This window comes from Chionomys nivalis, chromosome 17 (assembly GCF_950005125.1).
Source record: "Chionomys nivalis chromosome 17, mChiNiv1.1, whole genome shotgun sequence".
NCBI classification, from domain to species: Eukaryota; Metazoa; Chordata; class Mammalia; order Rodentia; family Cricetidae; genus Chionomys; species Chionomys nivalis.
In genome coordinates this window covers 48908652-48922606 of record NC_080102.1, presented here as the reverse complement: position 1 = coordinate 48922606, position 13955 = coordinate 48908652, and the positions used below count along the sequence as shown (strand labels likewise).

General features: G+C 40.6%; 1 protein-coding gene across 5 annotated transcripts in view; it reads right to left on the bottom strand.

Annotated features, from left to right (window-relative positions):
• The window catches only part of Cntn1 (contactin 1), a 266999-nt gene that overhangs the window by 63309 nt on the left and 189735 nt on the right, over nucleotides 1–13955 (bottom strand). For all 5 annotated transcript variants that reach the window (XM_057791546.1, XM_057791551.1, XM_057791548.1 and 2 more), the window contains exon 15: nucleotides 8791–8911. In XM_057791546.1, coding sequence (XP_057647529.1) covers nucleotides 8791–8911 — 121 coding nt within the window. The remainder of the gene's footprint in view (nucleotides 1–8790; nucleotides 8912–13955) is intronic.

Here is a 13955-nt window from a genome sequence, read left to right as displayed (position 1 = left end):
CCCTGTGATACTCTGCCTGCAAGCGGTCTCTCTTTCCTTTCTGGCTGTGGATGCATGGTGACCAGCCATCTCCTGTCCTGCCATTGTTATCCATGCTTGGTGGAATGACTTTCCCACCATGATAGACTGTATCCTGGAATTGTGAACCCAAATACCCACGCCCTTTCAAAGTTGCTTTTTTTTTGGTTGCAGTAAGGAGAAAGATAAGAAGTAAGCAACTGGTGGTGAATAAGGTTGTATTTACTAACTCCACAGTGCTCTAAAGAGATTCACAAGGGTAGCTCACAAACCTCACTCTCTCACTTGGTGAAGCCACCTGAAATGCTCGTGGGTATGTAGCTTAGTTTTTCAGGGCTTGGTCACCAAGTTCTGATGCTGTTTGGAGGTGGTGAGAGGAACCCTGAGGAGGTAGATCTTAGTGGAGGGCAGTTTAGCTATGAAGGGTGGGCCCTGAGGGGTATAGGGCCTTAGCCCAATGTCTCTTTGTCCCCACTTGCCATGAGAGGTGCAGGTTGCCTCCCCTGTGCTCCCTGAGGTGATAATCCACCTTGGGTCAAACAAGGAACCCAACTGAGCCTGGACTGAAATGTGTGAGATTCAGAATAAGAATAGATTTTCTTGCTTCCAAGCTGTTGGTATTTATCACTGTGACAGGAAGCTTTTGTTCTTTTTCACAGGTATCAGGAAGACACAAATGTTTAGCAGTCTTCTTAGGGTAGGTTTTTGTGAGAAGTATAAACTATCTAAAGTGCAAAAGTGTGTTCTGAATTAATACAAAACAATTCTCACAGTAAAGATCTAAATAGTAGGCATTTTCTAATACTTTGACCATGTCACACACCTCTGTGGGGAGCAGGGCATCACCCAGAGGAAGGGAAGTCCTTGGTGAATGTGCATTGTTGACACAGTCCAGTCATGTCAAAAAATAATACCTTAGCCCCATGGGATTGACCAAGCCTTCCTCAGGTCCGAGTATAAATGTTGACAGTGTGTGCAGCAATATCCACTGTGACTTTCCCTTCCCAGATGTTTAATGTCTGAAGATGGCTCCTGGACAGAGGCTACTCCTACCAAGATGAGCAAGCTGGTCTCCAGCTGTATGCAATAACTCTGCTTCCCTGCTCAACACGCTGAGCTTCCAGGGTGCTGCAACTTTTCCGTGAGAGCCCAGACCACCAGACCCAGTTTGTTTCTGTATGTGTGCGTGTCTTTTCTTCATTCCCTCCCTGTGCTGTAAAAGGATACAGCCCCCACCTCTGCTTTAAGGTTGATTCTCAGCTGGCTTCTCTCACTGACTGTACTGTTTCTGATTTGTGTCAACACCTTTCTCCAAACAACAGCTTTCAGTGAAATATTCTAAAGACAATTTCAGTGTGATTGAGCCTGGAATGCTATTCTTCTCTGGGATCCTTTCCACATTTGCATTGTGCTCCCGCTGAGAGATGTACTTATCTTTCCCCTTCATTTCTTTTCTTAATTTTGCTTTGTTTTGTTGGTTGGTTGGTTGGTTGATTGGTTGGTTGGATGGATGGTTTCCCTTGTCACTGAGACACAGGTTGAGTGGCTCTGTGATCAGGATTTTAAAGCTAATCTTGTCTTATTTAGTATGACAATGTTTAACTAAAATTGCCCTATTGTAGGATAAACTACCATTTCCCCTGCAGCCTTCTTTCCAGGGAAAAGCACATAGCTCCCAGCCTGCATGGATTCCCTCTGACATCCCAAGCAAGTGTTCAAGGACCCACTGAGTGAGTTCTACATCTGTTTCATTTGACAAGCTAGAAGAAAAGCTGATAATATCTTTTTTAACGATCCTAAAAGCACACATTATGAACAATGTAGTATGACTGGCGAACTCAGTACCAAGGATTTGTGGGGACAACAGCCCCAAATACATAGCTGTCTTGGTGAAGTGTTCTATACAGAGACTTGGCACACCAGGTCATTTCAATGTCTGGTTGACACAGAATACTGTGAATCCAATGCATCCCATAGTGGCAACCCGCAAACTTGCATTTGCTGTTTTCTTGTAGAAGATACTGGGAAGTACAAAGAGGGGGACAAAAGGGGACCACAGGGTAGGGACAGAGACTCCAGTTACTCATTAACACTGCTCCCCAAACTGCAAGCCCCACCCTGCATTATCCATGTGGGAGGTTAACTGGAACTACCCTCGTAGAAGGCAGTTTGGGGGCTGTCACTCCAAAAATTGCAGCACACACTGCATGTATCTCTATTACAGCTCTTGGTATCTTAGGTCCAGGGATTTTGATATTTTTGTTACGAGGTAATTATAGATTCACAAACAGCTCTGGAAAATAATGAGAAATTTGCCCATCCCTCACTTTCCCACCAGGATGGCACTTTGCAAAACTAAAGAACAATGTCACACATCAAACCTGACATGGATGTGGTCGGCGGGCCCCACTCAGAGGAGCTGCTCTCAGGTGCCTCCCTGTACTCTTTAGTACACTTGTTTCTTCCTAAGCAATGTTGGCTTTGCCTCCCGCGTGCCTGTGTGACCGCGCCCCCTGGCATACAGCTTCATCATAAGGTCACCTATTGCATTCGCAAAGCTGGGGCCAGTTACCTGCCCATTGAAAACGTGAATATAGTTACTCTGAGAGTGTGAACTAATCAGTACAAATCCCTTAAGATATATGCAGTCACTACACATTTATGGTTGAGTCATATTCCACTGAGTTTCTTTAACCATTCAACTACTGAAGGCCACTTAAGTTGTTTTCAGGTTTTAGTATTATAAATGAAGCCATTATGAATATTTTATTCATATTTTTGTGTATCTATGTGTTTCACTTTTGATACTTGTCATTTTTCTTATAATATATACATATTTATGTGCATAAATTTTTATGCCTGTGAGATAGACACCTCGAGTGCAGAGGCCAGATCCTAAGGAAGCACAGCCGTAAGCGCAGAGCCACTATTTACAGCATGCCTGCTCCCTTGGAAATTACTCCACTCATATGTGAACGAGTCAGTCTGCATTATTTTTAAATTGTAGCCTTTTTAATGAGTCTGCCGTGGCATTTCCCTGGATTTCCAATTTGTGTTTTCTTAATGTGAGACACTTGATGTGTTTATTTACAGTTTTTATATTCTCCCATCAGGGAGAAGTCTGTTCACATCTTTTGTCCGGTTTCATATTGAGTCATTTGGTTTCATGGACAAGGAGTTGTTTGTAATTGTCCTGATATATCTCGTTCCTCCTTGTGTAGACAAGTACGTAGAGAATGGGTATTCTTCTTTCAGCACATTAATGGGAATAGTCCATTAATGTATTAGCCTTATATTGTTGCATAACAAATTATCCACCAAACCAGCAGCTTAAAGACGAGAAGCACTACTATCTCTCATAGTGTCAGTGGGTGGATGAATCATTCTATAATGTCTGTGCTGAGTGGTTCTGGTCAGTTTCTCTTGGTAGTTGCACACTACAATCAAGGTGCGGCAATCGTCACATGCCCTCGATATCTCCCTCCAAGCACTGGTAAATCAGCTTAGGGCATGGGAGAAGCACATTCCCTCCTCCTGTGGACCACTCCACGGGGCCATTGACATCTGCTTCTGATATGACAGCCTTCAGTCCTCAGGCCGCGGAACAGGAGCAATATTGTTCATCACCGATCCTGAAGCATCACTTCTGCTGATCCACAGAGTAAACAAGCTGACAGAGTTATATTCAGGTTGCTGAGCCAGAAACAAGAGTCACTGGGGGCCATCGTGTGGGCCAGCATCCTGGTCATCTTGATACTATTGTTACCAAATAACCTACTGTCCATGTACCATTGTATCCTTGTGAAGAAGATCCTTTTCACTGGGATTGCTTGTATAACACTGCATTTACTTTTGGTTTTCTGAAGTTTTATTTTTACTTATTTTTTGTGATTCTTGAACAGGGGGGATCCTGCTTGTCCTTGACTTTCCCGAATTTGTCTCCATCCTGTCTTGGAATGTGGTTCTCTTCTCTTTTGTTTATTTTTCCTTAATAATTCAATTGGAAAACAAGAATTTCTTGCTATATCCTCAGTGTCTTTTCCAAATTTTTTGCATTGGGTCTAGCAATATTTGAAAGACTGGTTCTCAGATAAAGTCATCCTCCTGCCTCAGATCCCCAAGTAGCTAAGCCCAGAGGTCCATGCCACAGGTTCAGCTACATATTCAATGTCTTTATCTTTTTAATATCTAATTTTATATTCTTTATGATGAAATATGATTTTATCAAGTGTGACTTCCAGCTTTCTGATCCATCCCTTGTCTGTCCCTGAGGTGCTATCTTTGTGATTTCTATTTTCAATGACGGTGCGTCTAGACCACTTAAAGGCATTTCTTCTCTCTCCTAACTACTGAATTTTTATAGTTTTTTTATTAGAACCATTTTGACTCTAAATAATTTCCCAATTTCAGCATGATTATTTTAAGTCGTAATTTAATAACTATACTCTGAATGTTGGCTTGAATTGTGTTGTTTTCCTTTCTTCCTCTTGAATCTCTTATCGCCACATGCTTCCTTTGTTACTTGTTGTGTCCTTTACATAATTTCATACTTGATTTATCAGTTTGTTGGGATCATGAGAGAGCCGAGTAAAAGACTGTCTGGGTTAGAGAGAATCATCTTTTCTTTTTGCCAGAGTTTTATCCACATCTTGAATTTTGTGTACCAAAATTCTAGGAGCATACTACCTCAAGTTCAAGCTCTTATCGAGATAATTGCTTTGAGGCATAAACGTTACAGGAATATTTCCAACATGGATAGACAGAAATGATAGAAAAGTTAGCTTAGGGAGAATAAAAGCTCTAGATGTCTGTGAGCCCCAGTTTCCAGCTGGAGTAGAACCGGTGGATCAGATTCTGCACAACAATTTCCCCTCTCTTCTTTAAGCCACGTTATATAGAATTTGTGTTTAAATACATTCAAGTTTTTTTTTTTTTTTTTTTTTTTTAACAGACGATGTCTTCTGCCTAAATACTGGTGCCATTTTGATGAGTTGTTTTCAGCCAACAACGCTGCCTTTTCCCTTATTCCTTAGACCTCACCAACATGCAGCAGATCATCTCCTCTAAGCAGAATGTCCCATGCAATAGCTCCAGTTACACTCATCCATGCTGTTTCTTTAGAGGCTGCTAAGGTTTGCATACAGTTTGTATGCTTCCCTGCACTTCACCTGTGGGAAGTCTGGTTTCCCAATGGTGGAACCTTTTCAAAATAGGGCCTGTCATGAAGTATTAGGCCATGGATGGTGCCTTATTCTGTTTGTTTTGATAACAGTCTCGTGGTATGAGTCACACACGTACATGAGTGGGATGTATTGTGTCCTTTCTGTGTTATATGTGTCCTTTACTGCCCAGCGGAGCTGAGCCGGTGACAGTGTGGAGCTTCCATCTTCATAACCTATGATGTATATAAGCTTTTTTTCTTTATACAGTATGCTAGTTCAGGTATTATGCTATTGCATTGGAAAACAGACCCATAAAAAGGTACTTAGATGTAATTAATTATGTCCATTCATAAATTAATTTAAAATAATAGCAAAAGTCATGCTGTATTTTCTGATACATGCTACTTTTGTGAAGCTTCATGCATTCACCACTCCTTCATTATAGTTACATGTGCACACAAATACATACTCACATACATGCACACAAGCTGTGGGTCACCGACATTTTTTTCTCTGCATTCATTTTCTTCAAGCTAAAATATGAAGAGATTAATAACTAATGCAAAATTATGAAGCTATAGTGTAATGAAACTTTGTGCTTTGGGATCATTATTAAGTGGGATAAAGGTTATTTGAATACAACACATAGCTACTATCAAGTGGGCAGGCTATACATCAGTGGTTCTCACCCTTTCTAATGCTGTGACCCTTTAATACAGCTCCTCACATTGTGATGAACCCCAATCATAAAATTATTTTCATTGCCACTTCATAACTCTAATTTTGCTACCTTTGTGAATTGTAACATAAATATCTGTTTTCTGATGGTCCTACATGATCCCTGTAACAGGGCCATTCCACTCCCAAGGGGGTTGCAACCTCCAGGCTGAGAACAGCGGCTATAAAACATGACACACTGATCAGAGAATGACTCACACATTCCAGGCAGGATGGAGTGGGATACATGTGGTTTCATCGCACCACACACAAGAATACACTACTTAAAGACCATGAATTACTTGTATCTCAAGTTACCCATTTAATATAATAAGATTGTTATTGACCTTGGCTAGCTGAGAGCCTAGAAAGAAAAACTTCAGGTAAGAGTGGGCTGCTATACACTCCATTGTGTTTTGAGAAATGGGTGTTTGTGATTGAAGTGTGGGGTACACACTGGTGTTCCAATTGCCATTTACAGTCTATGTAGACGAAGCCAAGCTGGAACCTCTGGCCTCACTCTGCTGAGCAGAAAGGGATGTGCCACCATGTCTGACTCAAATTTATATTCTAAGCTTGCTTTTGGTTTCATTACATGAAGCTTATTAATTTTTTGTTCTTTCCAATGAAATAAATAAACACATCTTATGACTTCCTGAACGAGGTGCAAAAATACAATTAGATGGATACATTACTAAGAACATTATTTGTTTTATCAGACACAATATTGAGAATTGTTTATCCCTTCACCCTCTAATCCAAATGTTGAGACATTTAGAAGTTCTACAGAGTGTACACTGTGACATACATAGACTCTGGAGAACTTAATCTGTCTACTGGTTACACATAATAGACACCTTTCCAGTGTTGGAGGGTCTGTGACTGAGCAGATTTCAAAGAGCAGACAGTACCATCCATTCCCCTGTGCAGCATCCACCACTGCCAGGGCCGGAAGTGCTGCACCATGCATCTCCTGAGTGCACTTGCTAGACTCTTGCCAGGCACCTTTCTCCCTAGAACCAAAAATTGCCACACAAAATGTTTCTTTTCTAAATTTCCATATATTACCTATTATAGCATCTTTTTAAAATTAGTTTTGGCTCTGTAAAAATATAAACAATGAATTATTATTAATTATTAAACATGTGTATATAAAACACCTTCTATCATGTATGCCAATATCACCATAATGATTTTATCATGATTCTGAGAACATGGATGTTCATGCATTACTACATGAACCCTCTGGTAACACTGATTCTTGTTCTTTTTTATTTGTTTGTTGACTTTTATTGATTTCTACGTTTTTTCTGCTCCCCTCCCTGCCTCTCCCCTCTCCCTTTCTTCTTAAAATTCGTTAAATGATTCTAGTAAGATCCTTATTTAAGGTCCTGCCAAAAATGGATTTTCTAGCTAGTGTTTGGTTAGAAAGGAAAGTAAACTTGTGTCTTTTTCTGATGACTTGTGAAGGTAGTCAGTGCCTCAAGTAACAATTTACTAAGAATGGAGAGGCTGAACTCACGAGAAGTTCTGTTACCTGGAACTGTGTAATGGGGTTTTCTGTATTAATTATAGTAAACGGTCTGCGAAATGGATAAACGAGCTCATTTAAATAAAGAAATTTCAGTCAGGTCCTTGCTACCCCTACACGAGACTGAAGGGATTTTAGCATTGCCTCCTGTTGGCCAAGAGTTCACTCTTTGTTTTTGCTGTTCTAGAGGGAAATTCAGATGGGTATGAGTCTGGGGGAATTCAGTTGTCTGCCCCAAATATTTTATTTACTAAATATCTCATTTTCAAAAATCATCATAAAAATAAGCAATTAAATAATGTTCAAATGTTAAAAGATAGTAAGTGCAAAAATTAAAAAGAATAAGAAAAAAGGAGTCATAAAATTTTCACAGGCTTATGTGACTTACTAAATATTAGTCAAAATGCACATGATTTTTATAGTAGACAATAATAAGTTATACACAAGTTGATATGAAAGGATAGAAATTCTAAAGGTTCAGAGAAGAACTAATATGTGAGCCACCAGAGAAATCCTAGACTAATGCTTGAGCAGGCTTTGAAGGGTGGTGACATTTGGGCAACAAATGACATAGAAAGAACATTAAAAGAATACCGGGTCAAAGAATACATGTGGAAATACTAAAGCGTTTTGTGAGCTGCTGGATAGTTAGAGATGGTTACAAGACAGGGGAAGACATTAAGGTGAAGAGTCTGCAGCCAACCCCTGGAATGTTTTTGGACCTGAGCTAAGAAGAATGCCTTCTTTGTACAGGCGGAGAATCAGTGGAGAAAGTTCACAGCTAGCTCTCTTTCCAAATTATTCCAATCCACAGCAGAGGGGCAAAGGGATTGCGTTTGCCATACACACTTAGTCCGTCACATTCTCAGTTACATCACCTATGCCAGCAAAAGCAGTAGTATAAAAAACAAGCACTAAACGCAACATGGTAATGCATCAATCCACATTTTAATTCTAAGACAACAATAACAAATATATCACATTTGTGGCTAAGGTAAGCAATGCCCATCAATTTTTTTCCGCAATTGAAGTAAAAAGCTAATTGCATTATACCATACACTGAAAAGCATTAGAAGGAACTTAATGAGTGTTTAGCTTTAAACACAGTCAGTAAGAAGCTTGTGGTGTATAGCTTTCTAGAAGACACGTGGTTAGGGACACAAACAGAATGAGTGCTTTTACTACTTGTCTAGGGTAAACCATCCCAAGCTGTGGGGAGGAAATCAGAAACGCATCTGCAGCACGGAGTCGTACTGTAAACACCTGAGGATCTGGATATCCAGGGTGACCAGAAGACTCTTCAAATTATGAACATCAAATACCTGGGGGTTTGTTTTTATCTGAATTGTCGGCAACTCTTACCTCGCACAACAAGGTCAGCAGAAGCTGAAGAATTGTCCACGATGGTCTGTGCTGTGCAGGTGTACCTTCCGGCATGTTTCAGCTGGGCATTGCGGATGAGCAGCTCCCCGTTGGCATCGAGCTATGGGCAAAACCAGCGACTGGTCAGTCAGTGCGTTTCCGTGAACCACACAGTATTTAGGATATAGAGGTATATTGCTTTCTCCTATGAGGAAGCATCTGTGGTAGACCTGACAAGTGCATGTCTTTGTTCAACGTCTGCTCCAGCCTCAGCTTTCCAATTGGAAACTAAAGAAACAGAACTTCAGGCCTTTTGGACTTGGTGTCTTTGTCATTTCATCAGTTAGCAACACTGAAGAGAAGCCAATAATGGACTTAGTTCATCAGTAGCTTTTCATTTTTTATTTTTGAGAATATTATATTATATTATTTCCCCTTCCTTTCCTCCCTCTAAGCCCTCCTATGTACCCCTCCCTATTCTTCAAATTCTTTATCACTAATTGCTATTGTATGCACATGTGTATTTACACACACATACACACACACACACGAATATAACCTGTTCAGTTCATATACTGCTACTTGCTACTTAGTACTTTTAAAGAAAAACGTCAGTCTCTAAGAATCTTAGTGATATCAATGTGGGGAAATAAATGTGTCATGGCTGTGAATTGTTAGTTTAGTTTTGCAAAGCTGAGTAAATTGACCAAATTCAAGATGTTCCACAGTTCATCTTACAAAGATGCTAAAAACTTACAGAACTATCCAAATAGATGGTGATTCTATTGTAATGTAACTTGTCATCAAATTATAATCCACAAAAGGATTTGGGTCTTGTTCAAGACTCTTCCCAGTGTTAAGAATATACATATGTGTTCTGCTTGGCTGTAGGTTCTACCACGTGCTGAGTTCTCTTCTGCACACATCTTCAAACATTTGGATGTGTGCCCTTTACTTGGCTGAGGAGGTGGAGAGTCAAAGCTACTAACGTTCTGGCCCATTTGATCCCATTCACAACCCCCATGCCTAGTAGAGGCTTAAATTTAAGCCAATTAAGAAGCAACTCTGTCTTAAATGTTAGATCCTGAGTAGGCATTGACAGGCTCATGCAAGAATTGCAAGAACGTCAACACAGACTCATTGCTCTATATCTTGTGAAGGCATGTTGCTGAAACCCCACCAGAGGAAAGCGGAGGGGAAATCTTAATATCCTTTTTAGTACAGTGTGTGTGTGTGTGTAAAATAGGTTCTGACATTTTTACACAGGCAGCTAACACTTTCCATCCTCAGGAGAGGCTGGGGCTCTCGGTGGTTGATAGAACGCTTACAAAGCAAGTGAAGATCTCGGGTCTCAGCACATTCTCGCCACAAATTAGACGCAAATGTTCACTTATTTTCACTAAAAGCCGCAGCTTGGCTGCATCACAGTTTCTTCCCTTCAGATGAGGGGAGTTGAATCACATCCTGGAAATTGTCATAGCAAAGTTCGGGGGATATTCCAGCGTGTATATGTGGTTGACCACAGAAGTCTCCCAAGTTTAAGTCAAAAGACTTTCAACATCTAAATGCCCATTCCTTGCTTCCTCCTCCACCATACACTAACTGTAAAGTAATTATTGCAATAAATAAAAAATTAAACTATTACTAATGTCGATGAACAAATCGACTCAAAGAACATGTAAGAAAAGCAACATGGTTAATACAAAGCATGCTTTGTGCCTTTGAAATTGACAAGGCTACAAAAAGGCATGTCTTTTAATGCATGGGCTTGGTGAACACAAACAGAAAGTATTAAATAGGTCTAATAAATGTGCTATACTTGAAGCAAGACTTTCCTTTGCTCTTGGCTTGCTAGAGAGCAGCTACATCAGACACACCATAGGCAGCCTCACATGCTAGCAGCATCCACAGGCTCCTCTAACAGCAGCAAGTACATCTATTGCAGGCAGCCTCTCCTGATAGCAGTACTCTAGGGCTCCTCTAGTGGCAGCAGTTCAGTAGGAAATTGTGGGGAGCTGTGGGGTGCTGTGGAGTGCCACTGGAGCTGTGGGGAACCTCTGGAGCTGTGGGTGCCTCTAGGACTTTAGGATGCCTCTGGCACTGTAGGGTGATTCTGGGACTGTGGGGGGGGGGGCTCCAAGCTGTGGAGGGGGAAGCTCTGGGACTGTGGAGAGCCTCTGGAGCTATGGGGAATCTCTGGATCTGTGGGTGCCTCTGTGGCTGTGGGGGGCCTCTGAGACTGTGGGGAACTTTGGGGTGCCCTAGGGTTGTGGGGGGCCTTTGAGCTGTGGGGATCTGTGGAAGCATCTGGAGCTGCTGAAACGTGTTGCATGCACAAATACAAACTGAGCTGGAACCCCGTGGGAAAACTAGAACTTTTAATCAACCCCAAGGCAAATCTTTTCATATCTGATAACCTGGTCTAGCTTCCTTCCTTCCTTTGTAGAAGTTGCTCTTCACAGATGTTAGAGTAACTTACTTTCCTTTTTTTAAATTTAAAGCCATGTGAAGTGGCAAAATAGTATAGTTACATCCCACAGCAACCGATTTCACTCACCCAAGGACCTTCCGTACCTGTTTTGTCTCACTGTTTGGTTTGACACACTGCCTAGTGTCTTTCTTCCTGCTAGCTTCACTCTGTCTACTGCTGAACACTGAGAATACCAGCATCATGATGTCTGTGCTACTAATGCCTCAGCAACTGTTTTATGACAGCACCTTGAATCTCAAAAGAAGGTCATTCTCTTTAATAAACACAAACCGTATTTTCACACATACAACTGACACTAAGTCTCTCATACTCAATACCTAAATTAATATTGGTTTTAATACTGCATCATTTTAATTATTTGTGTCTAAATTTTGAATATTAAAAAACTCTATAAGGTATGCCATCAAACATTCAAAAATTCACATATGTAAGGGAATTACTTATGTAATTACTAAGAGATCATCCAGGGGTTGCCTGGAAATGCTGACAGAAACTGGACTAATGACTCGAGAACTCAGCTTTGACCAATTGGCCCATTTTAAAAGAAAACACACAATAAGAATTTTGTTTGAGTTTCCTGCTAAACATTTTTTAAATGAAGGAGTAATATGCCAAAGCTTTGAACCCCATGGGCTTGTTTTAGAGTTGAAGGAAAACTTGGATATGACCTAATTCATGAGTTTTTCATTGGTTCCCATTAGCCTCAGAGTCCTCAACATCTCCAAAGGAAGGAATGAGAGAAGCCCCATAGGCTGGGTTCTTTGCCATTTAGTAACCTACACACATACACACACACACAGACACACACACACACCATTTTCATAAGAGCAACTTTACTATCTTTATTGTATATTGTTGTTCTTAATTATATTTCCTTGGGAAAAGTAATCCTGCTAAATTTTATAAGTGTGTCTGTGTGTGTTCAGTCCTCAAATCCAAGAAAGTAAACATGGCAAACATGGTGGTATACACCTGAATCCAATACTGTAACTTTCTGCTCGGTTAGCCTCACTGACAGGCACCACGCTTGAGAGAGACATCGTCTCAAGAAAATAAAATAAAAAGAGTTTATGGAGCCTGAGGAAAGGCACTCACGTGAATACATATATACATGAGTACAGGCAGCCATACCCTAGACAACCCCTACCACACACATGCACTCCTCCAACAAAGGCTTATTGCTGGAAGCGATCATCAACCAATAATTAATGACCTGACCATTGTTTCTTGTTAAGCATCAACTTGGGCTTGTGGTTTCCATTTTTGAAAGAAGCTAGCTTAACTCTAAAAGCACATTTTTCTACTTGTTTTCTGCCAGGAAATTGCAAACCAACAACAACAAACCCAAGAGCAGGCAGCAGCAGGTATGTGAGACAGCGGCCGGTGAAGAGCAACCTTAGGGTGATTAGATGCAGCATGTTTACCCCAGGTGGGAAAAGGTTCAAATCTCCAAGTCTGGTTTTGAATTGCATTGTCCTACTCTGGTTCCCTCTGCTCAAACTTAACTCTAACATTTCTTAGGATGATTTTCAAATCCTCTTTACTGACTGTGCTCTGTTTCTCCATAGGTCTGGACAACCTAGAGCCAGTGACTTGGATCACCAGTGACTTCATACTTACACCCTGTGCTGTGTAGGCTCCCCTTGCCTTACACTGCAAAGGCTGCTACCAGTGTCTGAAGACAAAATTAATGTGGATTATATTAGTGTAAATGAGCCATTAAACAAGATTTTAGAGTAAAGTATGACTTGAACAATACTGTCTTGCTGAGTTTCCAGCAAGCAGAGAATTATTTAAATAGATATAGACATTAATATTGTATCACAACCAGAATGGATGACAATTACAGGGGCAGCAGCAGGACACCAGCTCTTTGAGATTCTGTGTTTGGGTTTACTCCATTTGTCTAATCTTCAGTTTTCCTACCTCTGAACTTGAGACAATCACAGTAGCATCTACTTTACTGAATATTGCTGCAATGGACACAGGTCAAAAACCTGGAAGCTATTTAATACAAAACTGACAAAATAATATTGAAGAAGTGTAAGGTAGTGATACCTATTCATCACCCTCAGAAATGAAATGCATAAAATAATTAATCTCAAACTTAGTGCCCAGTAAACTGATCACTGATGTAAATTTTGAAATTAAGCTCTATTGACAGAAAGGTGGAAAAACAACTTATAGAATTTTAGGTGGGAAACAATTGCTCTATCATACAATTTACCAAAATAGTCAACGGGGATGACTATTCACTATCAAGCACGTTATAAGTATCCCATTATCCTTGAAAAAGTGCTCTGAGGAAATTGGTTTAGGAAGCTTATTAATAAAGTAGCATTTTATAGGGTGGAAGGATGTTTAGCAAGCAGGTGTAAAAGAGTGTAGGGTAAAGGTGTAAAAGTTGACTGTTGTCAGGTGATGTTGGACAGAGGCACTGAGAACTCAGATGGTATCTCTGAATTTCTCTCAAACCTCTAGTGACCGCCTACTGGACTGAACTTTCAACATCTCAGGAAAGAAATCAGGAAGATATAGGAGAGTTCATTAACCTGGTGCATTCATGCAGAGAGTTACGGAGACAATAAGTATATCACCAAACCAGTGAAGAAAAATGATCCAGAGCAGTTGTCAAAATTAGGCAGGTATGGGTCATCGAGGTGTCTTGGTGAGT